The sequence below is a fragment of the Talpa occidentalis genome, unplaced genomic scaffold (assembly GCF_014898055.3).
Source record: "Talpa occidentalis isolate TD23 unplaced genomic scaffold, MPIMG_talOcc4v2.1 talOcc4.16, whole genome shotgun sequence".
NCBI classification, from domain to species: Eukaryota; Metazoa; Chordata; class Mammalia; order Eulipotyphla; family Talpidae; genus Talpa; species Talpa occidentalis.
The window spans coordinates 35451227-35468633 of NW_023601653.1; the positions used below are offsets into that span (position 1 = coordinate 35451227).

General features: G+C 38.5%; 1 protein-coding gene across 2 annotated transcripts in view; it reads right to left on the reverse strand.

Annotated features, from left to right (window-relative positions):
- Positions 1 to 363: 363 nt before the first annotated feature.
- FRS2 (fibroblast growth factor receptor substrate 2) overlaps positions 364 to 17407 on the reverse strand; it is a 97817-nt gene continuing 80773 nt past the window's right edge. For both annotated transcript variants that reach the window (XM_037514006.2, XM_037514005.2), the window contains 6 exons: positions 16845 to 16939; positions 11098 to 11189; positions 9420 to 9606; positions 8083 to 8241; positions 7242 to 7405; positions 364 to 6130 (listed from right to left, as the gene is read on the reverse strand). In XM_037514006.2, the coding sequence (XP_037369903.1) occupies positions 5180 to 6130; positions 7242 to 7405; positions 8083 to 8241; positions 9420 to 9606; positions 11098 to 11163 (1527 nt within the window). In that variant the 5' untranslated portion in view covers positions 11164 to 11189; positions 16845 to 16939 and the 3' untranslated portion in view covers positions 364 to 5179. The remainder of the gene's footprint in view (positions 6131 to 7241; positions 7406 to 8082; positions 8242 to 9419; positions 9607 to 11097; positions 11190 to 16844; positions 16940 to 17407) is intronic.

A 17407-nucleotide genomic window follows, 5' to 3' on the forward strand; every position in this document is an offset into this window, starting at 1 on the left:
TCTTAACCAATTTATGTATTCCATGGGGTCTGGCACATAAGTACCGAATCATTAGTGGATTTGTCTATCCTCTTTGTTGTTTAAATAATCTCCATCTTGTACAGCTGTACACAAATAGACTTTGCAGTGCCATGCAGTGACTAAGCAGCGGTTTGGAGTCCCAGAGTCAAGAACTACTAGGTTTGAATGACCATGCAAATATAGCTGTGAGAGTCTGTCAAATACAAGTTCATTTGACTTTGATAAAAACAATCTTTAACTCATTATATGTTCACTTTGAAAACAGAGGCATAGATATGAGACTAAGGAATAAAACTTAAAGAAATATGTGAAATATAAATACAATAAAACTTTAAATAGGTATCCAACCAAACTTTTATTGGGGTTTTATTGCAATCTACTTTCAGCAATAAGGGGAGAGTAACCATAAGAACGCCAATCAGATTTTATTCAACATAGCAGTTTTTCATGAATGCTTAAGGTCAGTGTATAGTCAGCTCAGCTTCCAGTATCAACTTGAGTACCTCATCATAGAAATTTATGCCAGAATGACAGTAGTAAGGCATTGAAAGATCCTAAATCATCTAAGATTAAACCATATTTTACATATATTTTTTTCGGTCAGTATAGTAACACTCTACAATAAATAAGATTTTAAAAATGTGTTGCTTAGCCCTTGTTGAACTATATTCAATTACTAGCTTATTCTTTAAGTACTCCAGTTAATAAAGGTTTGATTGTATTCAAGAACTCTGACTTTTCCAAAGATAAAAAATTAGTTCTTATCTGTTATGACAAAAATTAAGCTCAAAAGCACATTCACACTTGTCCTTAAAAGCATGTTTACACCATATATAAGATAACGTCTCATGCCTGGAGACATGGCTTATATGGCAAAAATAATCAGATGCAAGGAACAACTAGAGGGCAATCCTCCCATCTCCACTTCCTCCAAAAAGCCACACTCGGCCTTAGTGTAAAAGTTATATTTTATTGCCATGCTACAAAATGTATGAAGTTGGCACTGATAGGGAGAAATAGAGAACAAAGGATAGGGAGGTATAGAAGGTAAAAGATGTTGTTACATATACAACAAGGTTTTAATCAACAGTGGTAAATTTTGCCAATATTAAAAATGCAAACCAGAATTTTAAATGCTGATAGGAAACAGCATTAAAATACAATTTATGCATAGTACAGTATCACTTTTGTCTTTTATTAGAGAAATATGGAATGTTTATAAAAGAAATTAACCATAGGGGGTAAAATTCATATTTCATATACAATTTGGCAATGGTAGTCCCACTGTTAGACAATTTTTTATAAAAGAAAAAATTAAAAATCTAATAAGCTACCTTTATACAAAGTTGCTATATTTATGCCTTTATGTAGGAAAAAAACATTTATAATGTAAATTAGGACATACAATAATCTTACAATATTATACAATGTAATGCAAATAAAAACATAACACAAAATTTGTCCTTTATAAAATGTATATTTTGCATTTACTAATGCAAATGTGGCACACCGGTGACTACTGTACTATTAATACCAGTCCATTTCCATGCTCTTATTGTCCAATTATCATAGAATTGCAATTGTAATGATGCTACAAAAGAATTGTTATACCCCCCAAAATGAGGAAGTAAGGATAGGGAATAGGGATGTAAAGAAAAGGAAAAGTAGATACGGTGCTGGTTTGGGCGGAGTATACTGTCGCATTTCAGAGTATTTGTTAATTTTTCAAGCCAAAAAACATTTTCTATACATTCTGTAAATTCGTACCAATGCCTTTATTCAAATTTGGCAAACATCAGGGAAAGGTAATTAGTACCATATACCTCACATATCAGAAATATGAGTGAGATGCCAATACATTAGTTACTTCTGGATTAGTCTGATGGTATATCTATTCCAAAGAGATACACATCTATATTGTATATGTATGCATGTACGTGTTTTTACACATACACACTACACATTGCACAAAACACTTGGGCGCTATAGGTTAGGAACAGCACAGGAAGAAGTGGGAAGTACTTTTTAGCTTGTTAAAACCTTTACCTTGAGGCAAAAATATGGTGGTGGCACATTATTGAAAAATTATGAAAACATAAGGCCCCTGTCCCATTTTGAATAGAACATTATTGAGGTACATTTTTATATGTTGTGCCACAATTTTTTTTTTGTAGAGGAGGGGAGGGATAAACAAACACTAGCTTGACTTAAAACATTGAATTGTGGGGTCAACATTAATATATATATATATATATATATATATAAACAAAGATTGCTTGGCAAATTTTCAAAGTCCCAAGTGTGATCTTTTCTGGATATACTGGGAAGTGAAAAGCTTTTTGCTGAGTCTTCAAGAGTAAAGTGCATATCTCATCACTCCACAGCAGCAGTAAATAAAAGGAACTATTTGCCAATCTTCTTGGAGGGAGGGAAGGCACCATATTTTCATTTTTAAAGATGAAACTGGGAAATGAAATACACTAAGAGAGAAAACACAGGTAATATACCCATATCAGTTTCCAACCCTGGTGTGCGATAAAGGCTGTTATGCTCTATATGGACAAAAGAGGATTCTATTTGGGGGAAAAACATATGAACAAAGATTATATTTCAAAACCAAAATGTGGGATCACATGGTCTATCAACAAAACAATATATCTAAAATTAGGTCTGTCTCAGAAAATCTGAAACATATGGCCACAATCATATGCCAATAAAAATATCTCATTCTAAAATGTACCTAGTAATAGGTACATTCTTCCAGGACAGAGCTTAATGCCCACTACTAAACTACTGCAAAGGACAAGTAGTATTCTACATTACTTTTTTATTAAATAGGAACAAAGGTGATTTCCAGAAGGCATCTAGAAATTAACACCAGTTGTACATATTTTCCTAATACTCATAGTACCTAAATTCAAATTCTTAGCAGACAAATTGGTCCCATTTTCATTTTTAAAGCACATAGTATTTAAAGCATAAACTGTAGTGATTATACTGGAGTTACCTAAAAAGTTTAAAAATTAATTAGACTCTGGAGGGGGAAATGAAAAGAATGAGGAAAAGAAGAAAATAAAATATCCAATCTCCAAAATGAATAAACAGGTCAGCCCTTTCATTTGGAGGTCAATGTTCTGTCTTGACTGCTTTTTTTTTTTTTCCCAGAAAAAAAACATATGTACTGGTTTCATCCTAATTCTTAATTCCACATTATAAATATCATCACATAAATTTGGCACAATTAGCAATCTACTCAGAAGAAAGCATAAATGGAACAATATGTTAAAAATGGAAACTCCAAAACCTATACCTTTGCTCTCTTTTTAGAGAATAGTGAACACTTTAGTAAGCACCAAGTTCACAGGAAAAAAAATTCTGCTATGCACATAAACGAATGGCACTGAAAATGATAAAGACATCTTTAATAATTTATTTTCTTTATAATGGTCCCACTCTATTGTTCTGCTAATCCACCTACCATCCTATAATTAAGCTATTTACTGAAAGTTGGATGCTATATGACTGAAACTTTTCATGCTAACTTAACCTTAATTATATCTGGTAGATCCAGATCATAATCTCAAACTTCCTCATATTTAGAGAAAACAGCAAAATATTTCACAAGATTACCTGCCCTTCTTTTCACTCTACCTTCTCTTGTCTTCTCTAGCATTTGGGAAATGGGAACATTCTTGATTTTCCAAGAGTCAGATATATGGAATCCCATCAGTTCATATAAACTTCAATTCATTTTAAACCCTAAATTATGACACAATCTCATTGCTACAAGACTTCCACTGTACCTGCTATGCTGGCAACAATCTTAACATTCTATTGACATCAAAGAGTAATTAAAGGTCCAGCTATGGGTGAAGGACAGCAGAGTCTAGGAGCACCGCAGCGGGTAGAGTGTGAACGCAGCCACGTGACTGAGGGAATTACCGCTAAAGTGCTGGGGAGAGTGCCCACAGAGACGAAAGTACCTTCAGGGAACTTTGCATGTGAAAAGTAGCTTCCTTTTTTTTTTTTTCTCAGCTGCTAAAGAGATCACCTATGGACACACGTGAATTTAAAAATTGAGAGAATGCTTTTATCAACTTGAAAAGTAAACAGCACATAAATAAATACTGGACAAGGGCAACCCTGTTATAAAATAACAGTAAGTTCCAAATGAACCTTCAAAATCACAATTTGACAAAAATGCAAACTAAACAACAATGAACACATAATCCAATTGCAAAACTATATACAAACTCAAACATTTTAAGTTGAAAAAGACATTAAGCAACAAAGTAAGACATCCCAAACACCAAAGAAAAAAACTGAAGGTAAATAGAAACCTAATGGCACAAATGCCTCCAGAAAACAATGTTATTGGTAATCATCTATTGGTGAGAACCTTTTAAGATTCAGATTTTCAATTTTTTTGGGGGGGTAAAGTGACCTGAGACTGATTCTTGAGCCTATTTTAATTCTGATTAAGTTATTTAGGCATGCCCTTCAAATGACATCATGAGATGAGTAAACAGAAAATCTAGTCTCCTCCCTGCCTTTCAACACACCAACAGCATATTCACGACATAGTACTTTTTAATACCACTGCAGGCAAAGGAACTGACTGGTATAGCAGGAGGTGTGGAACTTCTATTTCCTTAACATAATGTTTTGGCTCAAGTCAAAAAGTCTATAATTAATGAAGTAAAAGATTCCTCATGTTACATGCTGGAGGCCACATACCATGAATAGTGAATCTACAGATTATTACTTTCAAAGCCTAGAGTTACCTGTTAGCAATGCACATTATCAAGAGTCTGTATAAAATGTTTAAAATGCCAACCATGACTTAGACATGATATGCATAAGTCCAGAATATTGATAAAAATCAACCAACATGTCACTCACTTCAACTTTCATTTTAAATAGGCACTGTGAAAATGGGAATGCTGCTGTACAATAATGAGAAGTATATAATGAAATTAGTGTTCTTTATGAGTACCTGCTCTACATTAATTCCCTTTAAAGAAGCACATGAAATATTCAGAAAAAATTTTTTTATCAGTTTATAAAAGGAGTTAGTGTTTAGAAATGAAAATGAAGCACTTGCATCTTCATCTTTAAAAACTTCACAAAGGTGCACACAATGTAATGCTTTCCAGGCTCACATAGGCAGATCAGTACTATTATGTCTAGTTTTCCTAGATGTACCATCATCTCGTGGCAGTGCTTTCTGCAAATTTGACATAGCAGCAGTTCTCTCGATGTCTATCACAGCATACAGCTCTGTGCGCCTGGTAGGGGTTTGTGGAAGGGGAGTGGTAGGTGTTTTTGGAGTCTGAGGGTTGTCAGAGTCACTGCCACCTTCCAAGTCAACCTGTATGTAATTGAGCTGCCTGTGTTCTAAACTCGGGCGTCTGATATCAAAGTTAAAGACTGTCGGTGTACAGTCCCGACGCCTTGAATAGTCTATTTTGTGAGCACTTGCCGGCACTGTTACATTCTCCGTATTTACATAGTTATGCATTGGATCTAGATTATTATGGTAGCCATTTAGAGATGGGGTCTTTGGTCCTAAATGGTCATCTTCATCCCTACTTAGCTTGCGGGCTTCCCAAACAGGAGGCAAAGATGGTAAATTTTCATAGTTTAATAATGCAGTTCTTCTCTGAGCTGAATTATTGATATTCTGGGTATCTGAGGTACTAGTGGATGTCAGACGACCTCTCCTGACCCCTGAGGCACTGGGGATAGATAGCCCGTTTATGTTTTCATACACCAGTTTGTTAACAGAGGGCACATCTCTTCGTTCATCACTGTCATACCCAGTGTCCCATTCTGTGTTATTTGCACCACTTCCACTGACTTGATCTCTCCCAAGTTGCTCCAATTTCTCTTTTTCCATTAATTGCTTTTGAACAGGGGTTGGTCCTAGGACAAATTTGACTCCTTCGGGTTCAAGAAGAATCTGAGGGTCCCTGTCCTCAATACTACTTGGTTCTTCTTTGGGTGTGCTGTTTTCAGCATTAGAAATCCTCGCCTCCAATGGGACATGCACACTTGAGCGGTTTTTCCGCTCTTCTTGCACGCCTGTAGTGTTAACATAGGTATGTACCTAAAACAAACAGGAAATTGAATCAAAACCAAAAAAGTCTGACCACAGAGTTAATTTTTTGATGAAAACTCTCTTTAAAGAAATATACTCTTACTTTCAAGTGTTTGTACCTGTTTTGTTAACTAATAAAAAGGTATGTGGGAGTGGGGAAGGAATGTAGAAATGTCTTCTAACTTGATAAAAGAACAACTACTCTACATCAATATGCAACATTATCCTTGATAATGAAACATGAAACATTTTGTTAAAAAAAAAATGAGGAACACACAGGGATTATCATTTTGATGTTGTTCTAGAAATTCTTATCAATGCATTAAAACATCATTCAGAAAAAATAACAAGAATTAAAGAGACAAATTTATCATTATTTACAGATCATCTAACTACATAAAATAATAAACCTTACAGGTTTAACAAGAGTTCCGTAAAATACAGATATAAAATAAATACCATCTATTAGGAAATTACAGCTACATTAAAAAAAAATTCAATGGTATTTTGGGAGGACAACATAGAAATTCTTATAAGTCTATAAAATTTGAAAAATGCAAAACTGGAGATGTGATTATAGGCTAAGAATTCATTTACTATGTAGAAAACAAAAAGAAATAGAGTTGAAACAGTAAAAATTTCTTAATGATAAACAACCATATATACTTTATAGAAGTATGACTAATATGTAAACAATGTTCAATCTGCTGTCATTTCTCAAATAAAAAACAAGAATATTAAATAGCTGTATAAAAACATCAGCAACAAAATCTTCCCGTTAGTAGTCAACTTATAATTAAAAACTATAATATAAAAAGTGGCATAAACTCAGACTCCTCTGAAGGTTATTACAATGGGAGTTGGCCATTAGTAATATCTTTTTTTATCTATAGATACTCCTCTCCTTTGAGTCCAAAAACTGCAGTAATGCTAAGTTTCCTTGAGCATCTACATATAGTTGGACAGTTGTCAGCAAAAATTTGCTGTTTTCTGATTCTTCACCATGAGAGTCATACAAGGAATGCTTAAATTCAAACTGACTAAAGTATTCAGGGATGAGCACAGTTAACACTTAAGGTCACATAATTTGTTATCTTGTTACACACTAGTACATGCTTACTTGTTCCTCAGCCACAAGCAAAGGATGTGTAGATTCTTCACCCACTGAAGGTAGGCGTGCACTTCCCACGGAAGGATGTCTGCTTGAAGGATGGGATGAAGCATCTCCAAATGAGGGATATCGGGGATATCCATTAGGTAAGTTCTGAGCAGCAAACCCTGGAGCTGGGTTTTTGTTTGTTTATTGGTTTAAGGAAAAAGCAAGATACAGGGGTAGGGCAGAGAGAATAAAAATGAATGAGGATCCAATCTGCACTGATTAAGAGGATTAGGAAAGTATCTGGCCAGATAACAGCAGAAATTAGAGCACAAACAATTCTCCACCTCTAGTCCAACTTTTCATTCACGCTTTAAAAATATGGAACAGGGCCTCCCTGGTGGCGCAAGGGGTTAAGACACAACCTGTGAAGCTGTCCAAAGCCTCTGCAACACAAGTTTGATCCCCGGCCAGTCCGGGAGCTACCCACATGGCACAGCAGACCTCTCCTGTCTCACCCACTGCTCCCCTGAGAAGTGTACTTCGGTCAATCTGCCTGTTCTGTTCCCTAGTCTGTCTCTGGTGAATCCTCTCACCCCCCCGCACCTCTGGCCTATACCCCAGCTCTTGTATGCTTGTATGCATAAATAAATAAATCTTAAAAAAAGTAAAAATATGGAACACATTTAATGTTTTCTATTTAAAAAATTAAAAATATTTATAGTCATTGCTAACAGTCCTTAAAAATTGACTACTATTATACTTTCAGTAGCCAATGGTAATTTCTAGCATAGACTAAGTATCCATAATCTACAGTTTATAGATGCCTATTATTCAAACTACAAGAAGAAAAATGGGCACTTACTCGTAGGGGTTCGGGGTGTTCTGGGGACTTCCAATTCTGTCTGAAGATTATTCCTTTCTACAACTGGCTCTTCCACCACATTTATACTATTATTTTGCATAATCTCTTGCAACATGTTAAATAATTCTTCTGCACGGGCACACTTAAAGGCAAAGATTCCTACAATATAAATCAGAGGGGGAAAATGGTTACCACATCTTTTAAAAAGATACGGGGCTATAATTTTGAGAACAAAATTATAAAGTAAGCATTCTATGCAGAGAAAGGCCTTTTAGGTAAATGTCTGGTAAACCAGCGATGGCACTTGTTTTAAAACTCAAAAGAGGGGCCTCCCTGGTGGCGCAGCAGTTCAGCGCTGGGTTGCGAAGCTGCCCGCAGCCTCTGCCGCGCAGCTGCCCGCAGCCTCTGCCGCGCAGCTGCCCGCAGCCTCTGCAGCGCTGGTTCAATCCCCAGCTGCTCCCCGACCACCGGAGGAGGGTCCCACATAGCACGCAGACCTCTCCTGCCTCCCTGCCGCCCGCTGCTCCCCTCAGCAGTGTACTTCGGTCCTTCTGCCTGCTCTGCTCCCCGCTCTGGCTCTTGTGAATTCTCTCACCCTCCCGCGCTTCTGACTGTACCCAGTGCTTGTATAAATAAATAAATGAATCTAAAATAAAATAAAATAAAATAAAATAAAATAAAGACATCTGTCAAATTTATTTAAAAAAAAACTTAAAAGAAAGTTCACAGAATAATATTCATTTGCCCAAAGGAGATGGCCCAAAACCAGCAGAGAAAAACAAGATTTGCACACGTGAGCTAGTTTGCCTTTTTTAACACTAGGGGGAGCCCAATGCACCATTAACAAAGCAATCCTTCACCTTTTGACCAGGTCCTGGCTACATAGTTCACAACCCTTAATAGTGTTGAACTATTGCACTCATTCTGTAAAGTAGATATTACCATTCCTGGTAATAGGGAAGGAAGGAGATGCTCAGCAAAGGTGGAGAACTTGGCCACGGCCATTCAAGGTAGCAGAAAAATCAAACTAAGTTCTATTGATGCCAAAGTTTGTGTTCTTTCCCCAAATTATAATAGCAATGGCACCTAGTCAACTTACTGGGGCTAATCATTTACTGAAAATCTTAAAAGTTAACATGAAAATTCTGGACATAAGAACACAATTATTAAATACTTGATAAATGAATATATATTTTATTATATCTTTTTCCTAACAACCCACTTATTTGGAGACTATTTTCTATCAGAAAATGATTAAGAATTGCATACAGAATAATTGAAGAAAAGTATTTCAAATGTGATACTATTTGGAGAAAAATGAAAAAGTTTCTACCTACCTTGTCCAGTTTGACACCTTCGACCACTTTCAAAAGAAAAGAGATTCGAATCATAGCCGTAGCGTCTCAGGCAGAGGTAGTGCCATTTTACTGAGTCACGTTTGCGAGTGTATAAAATCAGTTCTGTGTCTGTAAGTTCCATTATGCCAGAACCCAACTCATTCCCATCATCATCCACATTAATGACCTAAAAAAGAAAGTCTAATTAGTGCTAACCTCATTCTCCTATTTGGCGGGCATACACTTATTTCACCAATTTGTCCAGAAAATGCAGCTAGTGATTGGTTCAGTTTTTCACTCCTTTGTTAGTTCATTCATCAACCAACATGTGATTAGGGCATAAAATATGTAGCCATGTATTATCTAGTACATATGTGCAACAATCTCACATTCCCACTGCGGAGAAAAGATAAAATACAAATCAACACCATAAAATTGTAAATGATTAATGCAACAGAGGCTGCAGAAGGCAGAAACTATAATATAGGGTTGTTGGATAAGCATTTCCATAAGAGAAGGGACGTTAGCTGAGCCTCAGGTATAATTAACTTTAGATAGCAAAAGTGAAGTTAAGAAGAGCTTGGGAGGGTGTGAGGTGGGAGAGGTGTCAGGCAGAAGCCATAGGGTATGTTCTGAAGCCATAGGGTTGTCTCTGCTGCAGCAGAGACAAATAAGAAGACATGTTCATAAAGACCAAGACAAGATTGGCACAGCATTCATGAAGGAAAAGCCTTGCACTGCAGAGTTTCTGAAAATGGTCAGACACTATGAAGAATAGATAACACTGGGCCTCCCTGATGGCACAAGGGGTTAAGCACAGTACTATGAAGATATCCGCAGCATCTGCAGCACAAGTTCGATCCCTGGCCGGCCAGGGAGATACCCACATGGCACAGCAGACCTCTCCTGTCTCGCCCACTGCTCCCCTCAGCAGTGTTTTCAGTCAATCTGTCTGTTCTGCTCCCAACTCTGTCTCTGATGAATCCTCTCACCCTCCCGCACTCTGGCCTGTACCCCAGTTCTTGTATGCATAAATAAATAAATCTGTAAAAAAAAAAAAAGAAAGAAAGAAAGAAATGGAACAAAGACTTATTGATAATGTAACCTGCACAAAGTCACAAAGCTATGAACAAAGTTATGCCTTACACCTAGGCTGTGTGTCCAAAGGTATTGATTTAAAACAGACTCAAGTCAGACTATGGGAAGCACTAATTAGTTGTGAATGAGTAAGGTATGAAGCATGTAGCCTCAAGCTAACAAAACACTGGAGAAGTTTTAGAATGAAGAAAGAAGAATATTGCCTTTATGTTGACCATAGGATGGATCATAGGGGTGACTAGAGGTAGGATCCAGTTAAAAAATTACCCAGACATGAAGCAACGACTAGGAGGTAGTGATGGGATCGAAGAGTCACTATAAAATGGCAGTTTAAAGAAAGTATTACCAGAACTGTGCTGCTAATTGGATACAGAAGATCAAATGAAAAATAAAAGAGGATTCCACACTGTCAGTAAGAAAATGTTGTTATCACTAAAACAAGGAAAAGCAGAGTGGACAAAGAGACCATAAACGAGGCTGGAGGGAAAAATGAAGAAGTGGGAAAAAGAAAGTGAAGTAAAAAAAACAAACAAAAAAGACATCCAAGAAGGCAGCGAGAAACATAACCAATTCTACTGACCTTAAACTTGTTCCGATGGTTATCTGGGACAGTGTCTTTATCTGGACAGCTACAACAGCTACCCATGGCTTCTTCAGAAGACCATGTGAGCACTACATGAAAGATAATGTGGAAAAAAGTATTAGACGAAGGATATAAAAATAGTAAAACAGCAAAAACTTTAGAAATCATCTAACATGAAGCCTGCATTATTTTTATGAAGAAAATTGAGCCCAAAAAGGTTTATAGGGCCTCCCTGGTGGCACAAGGGGTTAAGCACCACACTATGAAGAGATCCGCAGCCTCTGCAGCACAAATTCAATCCCTGGCCGGCCAGGGAGTTACCCACATGGCGAGGAAGACTTCTCCTGTCTCACCCACTGCTCCCCTCAGCAGTGTATTTCAATCTGCCTGTTCTGTTTCCCACTCTGTCTCTGGTGGATCCTCTCACCCCCTGCATCTCTGGCTTGTGCCAAAGCTCTTTGTATGCATAAATAAATAAATCTTTAAAAAAAAATTCAAGCAGTAACTTAACATACAGAATACTGGCAAATTGATAAACCATATCTATCTAATTCTTCTCCCCCACAGTAGATTTAAGAAATTAGAAATGACATTTAAATATCCAAGAATATTCCACATAAACAACAGGAAAAATTTAAAACCTCACTTATAAACAAGGAAAATTTCAAAATGAATGTGACAACATTGGGGAGGGGGGTAGAAGAAAGCATAAGAAGCTACTAAACATTAACAACAGAAATATGACTCAAACTTGCTTAAATTCTTCAGTGACTCTTCACTACCTTCAGGAAAAAAACTTAAAGCTCATCAGTGTGACATGAGGTCCTGCACAATTTGGTTCCTGTTTGGAACCTCTCCCTTTCCTCTGCTTCAAGTCCTACCCAGCTAAACAGCTCACCCAGAGCATCCTATTCTTTCACGCCTTTTTTTTTTTTTTTTTTTTAATATTTAAATGGTAGGTTTATTAGGGAAAGGGACAGAAGAATGAAGGACACTTGCATAGACACAAGTGGGCAGAAAGAGCTGCCCTGACGGGACAGGTTTGCTGAGAAAGGCCTGCATGGTTGCAGGCGGGCAGCCTTAAGGAGAGCGGCCTCCACTGAGGGAGGTCAGTGAAGAGAAGTCCTGGCAGGTACAGGTCACGGACAGGGCAAGAAGCTGCTGTCCTGCAGAGGGACAGAGGGACAGAGTTGGTGAAAAGAGACACCTGCATAGTCACAGGTGGGCAGTCACTCTTACATACTGCTCCCAACTGCTGCTTTCCTTTGTCAAAATTTTACTCAGTACAGCACCTCTTCTCAACACCAGTCAAATGCAAAAGTTACGCTTCTGATGTATCCCCCACAGCACCCTGTGCTTCCCAGTACCACAGCAGCTATCACACTTTACTTAGTAGAAAATTGGGATAGGCTGTCATTCTTCTCTACCTTCTTCCTTCCACTATGAACTCCTGCCCATCAGGCATGGCTCTTATTACACATTTTTGCATTCCCTGTGCCTAACACAACACCAGGCACATAGCAGGTGCTCTAAATCACTCGTGATGCTGAACTGCGCTACACTAAGGTGAAGAATGCCTGACAGGAATATGTAATAAGAAAAGGAAAAAGTGTACCAGTATGGAAACCAAAAGAAGTATAAATAAAATAGTAAAATTAAGATTTACATTCGTTTTTTGCTAACTAATATGCCAAGTATTATGGAATAAAGATGATTAAGTCACAGCAAGCACCTCTGAAAAGTCATGATCCTAAAGGGAGAGACAGAAATGTAAACATATAAGGAACTGTGATAAGTCTTATATTAAAATATGAAAAGAGGTCTGAGGGTACAGAGAAGGGAGTAACTAACTTTTTCAGTTTGGCAGGCGGACTACACTATTTAAAAAGGTAAACACAGGCCTCCCTGGTGGCGCAAGGGGTTAAGAGCAACCTATGAAGCTTCTGCAGCCACTGCAGCACAAATTCGATCCCCAGCCAGGGAGCTGCCCACATGGCACAACAGACCTCTCCTGTCTCGCCCGCTGCTCCCCTCAGCAGCGTATTTCAGTAATCCCCATTCTGTCTCTGGTGAATCCTCTCACCCCCCCCACCTCTGGCCTTTACCCTAGTTCTTGTATGTATAAATAAAATCTTAAAATAAAATAAAATAAAATGGTGAACACAAACAACAAGCTAGGCAAAAGTGGAAATAAGTTCTTGAGACAGGTAAGAGGAGCATGTGCAAAGACAAAGGTCATGAAAGGTTATAAAAGGTCACAATGCATTTAGAAGAAAGTGGGGAATCCAGTACAACTATGTCCAGGACAGATGTAACATAAGCAGGAGCCAAACCACAATACATCCTGAGCAATGAGGTAGGGATCTGTGTCCCGTGCCCCACGTGTCCAATAGACATAATTCTATCAAAGCACTAATCACATTCTACTCAAAAGCTTATCTGTGCCACCGCCACTCCACAGCGATCTCCCTTAAGTAGGAACCTTGTCTTCTGAATTTTCCAGGGCACTAAGTAGTCTGCTTGACAAATGTTTTATTTTTAAAAATTAATAACCATTTAATGATGAAAAGGAGGCAAAAAAAAAAAACATTTTAAAGAAGAGCTTCTTAAAATTACATATTCATCCTCTGCTGAGTTCCTCATAAATATAAAAAATTAAAACGTTATTACAGTGTAGGTTTTGCCTCCAAAGATGTTGCCTCAAAGGAATGTTTTAAACTATTTCTCAAAGGATTAGAAAAATCCATTTTTCTGCTTGCTGCCCGCACATGAGGCACCTTCCAGGTTGGCAAGGGTAGAGATAAGTGGCACTACCACCTCCTGGCAACTCTACCCACACCGAGTATTTCAGGGCAACACCATAGCTGATGAAAGCCTAACATGGGGCACGGAGCCATGTATGGCACACCAAGAAGAATGGATGTTATCCTACACATGATGGAAGTCACTGAAGAATTTTTTTTTTAAAGATTTTTGTTTTTATTTTTATTTATATAAGAACTGGGGTACAGTCAGAGGCATAGGAGGGTGAGAGAATTCTCCAGAAACAGAGCGGGGAGTAGAACAGGCAGACGGACCAAGGACACTGCTGAGGGGAGCAGCAGGTGAAATAGGAGAGGTCTGCTTGCCATGTGGGTTTCTCCCTGGCCAGCCAGGAATCGAAAATGCAGGCAGAGGCTGTGGACAGCTTCACAGCACGGCGCTCAACCTGCTGCGGGGAGGCCCCACTGAAGAATTTTAAGCAGGAAAGTGAGGTACTCTGGACTTCATTTTAAATCTATTCCTCTATAGGATAATTTAAGTGCGAGTTTAGCTCAGAAGAAGAAAGCCAGTTAGAAATAAAGAGAAGATGATGAATTTAAGAAATACATGTATTTTTAAATTTTCATTTATTTTTGTGTTGAAGAACTGGGGTGTAGACCAGAGGTGCAGCAGGTGAGAGGATTCACCAGAGACAGAGTGGGGAGCAGAATAGACAGATCTAATGAAATACACTGCTGAGGAGAGCAGCGGGCGAGGCAGAAGTCTGCTGCACCAGGTGGGTTAGCTCCCTGGCCAGGAGTCAAACTCATGCCATAGCAGTGAGGCCCTAAGAAATATTTAAGAAGACAGCAGAAATATTTTGGACAGAAGCACTGAGTGGCTGACTAGGAAAACAAAAAGGAAGGGACAGTTTTCAGTGTGGCAGATGAAGTGCTGCTGGCACCAATTTACTGAGGTAGAAAAAAACAGCAGTCTCCCAATGGATGGAATAAACTAGCTCAGTTTTAGACATGTGAAAATTGAGATTCCAGAGAACAAACAAGTGGTGACATACAACAGAGAGATAAATACACAAGTGTGGGTTTGAGAGAGTAGGTAAAATATTGGAACATAAATGATATTTGAAACTATAAAATAAAAGATACTGCTCAAGGGCAGTAGTTGAAATTCTGGGGTAGAGGCAGAAGCCAAAGTTCAGTGAGCAAAGGGAAAAGTCAGGAGTAGCCCCCAGAGAATGGAAGCTGTTCTTTGAAGAGCAGACCTAGAACGGAAAGTGTAAAGAGCTAGAGTGTGGACAGACATGGTTTCAACAGGAATATGTTGCTTGCACTGCTTACTGTCTTGAGATGACAGATTTGTGTAGCTTTATAACCAGTAAGTCAGAAAAGATTTAAAAATATAGGAATAAACAAAGGAAAGACAGGGATCAAGACAGAGTGGATGACTTAAGAAAACTAGTTCTGGGGCCCAGACTGAGAAGTCTGCTTAGAGGAGAAGGAATGCCTTGCTTTCAGAGGTGAGAAGGAAGAAAAGAAGGATGAGCAGGGCATGCTAGAGAAGCTGAAGTAAAGACAGCTATCATCCTAAAGTTCTCTGTAAACTAAAAGGTGAGTGTGCAGAATGAGGAACTTGAGAATGGTAAGTTACCCAAGAAAGGCAGCAGGTTATTAAGTCAGCTGTGCTGAGAGTTTGGCAGAAGCTGAAGAGCAAGACAATGCTGTTTCTCTAGCTGTGTTTAGCAGTCAAGTGGCCCAGGCTGAGAGGATACTGACAACACAGAGGCCTGAAGTGATCAGACCATCAACTCTGTCCAGGAAAGAGAGAAAAGTGGTGACAACTTAAAAGAGAAAATGAAGGCAAAAAAGGGATAGAATGGGTAAAGAACAGGCTTAGTATGACTGAGAGATTCAAACAGCTAGAACAACAAGCAGTTGTAGTTAATCTAACACAGAAGAGGTTGTGTGTGTGTGTGTGTGTGTGTGTGTGTGTGTGTGTGTGTGTGTGTGTGTGTGTGTGTGTGTGTGACCCTCGCCGGCAGCTGGGGAACGAACCGGCGCTGCAGAGGCTGCGGGCAGCCTCGCAGCCCAGCGCTCAACCGCTGCGTCACCAGGGGAGGCCCACAGAAGAGTTTTTTTAATGTGAAGTTCTTATCCACATCTGACTCCTGAACCACAAACTCCTTAAAGCAAGAGAACACAAGATACCAGATATTCTGCATTTATGACCACCACATTAGTATTTGGAGACCACATCAGAGTTATGTAAGACCTAATAATATGCACTAATACAGCAAATACTTGATGAGAAACCACATGATCTCACTAGTATATACGCTGCCAAGCTCATAATTCAGCAAAATCACAGAGACTTTTGCTCCCTCCAGAAAGCAACCTATAATCATAGCTAGGGTACATTTTAGAACAAAAGATAACTACTATTTGCGAGGATTAATATTGTAACAAGTTTACTATTTTATTTTATTTTTATAGAGGCATGTTTTATTTATTTATTTGTTTGTTTGTTTGGTTTTTTTTGTTTGTTTATACATGCACTGGGTACAGTCAGAAGCGCGGGAGGGTGAGAGAATTCACCAGAGCCAGAGCGGGGAGCAGAACAGGCAGAAGGACCGAAGTACACTGCTGAGGGGAGCAGCGGGCGGCAGGAGAGGTCTGCGCGCCATGTGGGACCCTCCTCCGGTGGCCGGGGAGCAGTCGGGGATCGAACCGGCGCCGCAGAGGCCGTGGGCAGCCTCGCAACCCAGCGCTCAACCGCTGCGCCACCAGGGAGGCCCAAGTTTACTATTTTAAATTAGTGAACACTGTCTCAGTTTAACACTATTTGTCCTTATTCTTTGGTGGTAGGAGGTGATAATAAATTAGGAGGCAAAATAATAGCATTCAAGAAAACTTTATTAAAATCTCTAGTTTAAAAGATGTAACTTTGGGACTTCACAATTTTTTAAAAAATAAACTTTAACTTACCTAGATCTGGCCATTAATGTTCTTAGCCTCTGCTGCAGCATCAGGAATTTAATCATACTTCAAAACACCATGGCTTTTTTTGGTTTAGTGACATCCTACAAATGGCATGAGGAAATAAAGAATTTTTAATTTCCTTTAATCTACTTGAACTCTGAAGTAAAAAAATTGATTAAAATTTTAACCAATGAATATATGTATATATTATCATTAACATAGCCTTTTCCAAAAAAATAAAAATAAAAATGCAGTGGACTAAGTTCTATGCTATTTGGATAATAGGACCTTTAAAATCACCAATTCTGGCTTCTCCACAATAAATAGCTATGACATTGGATGACTCATTTCTCTATACTTACCTCCTCAATCATAAGAGAGGTTAGACTAAACCACCCTCACGGCTCCTTTCCAGCTCTTAACAGCCCACATTAGCCAGCAGTAGGCTAATTCTTCACCTCCAGTCATTTTGTGTAAGCCTCATCACCACTCCTCCCAAAACACTGACACTCGTTAGAATCTACTTCTTTCTTTTTCTATTCCATAGGACTCCCCACAACCAAATCTGG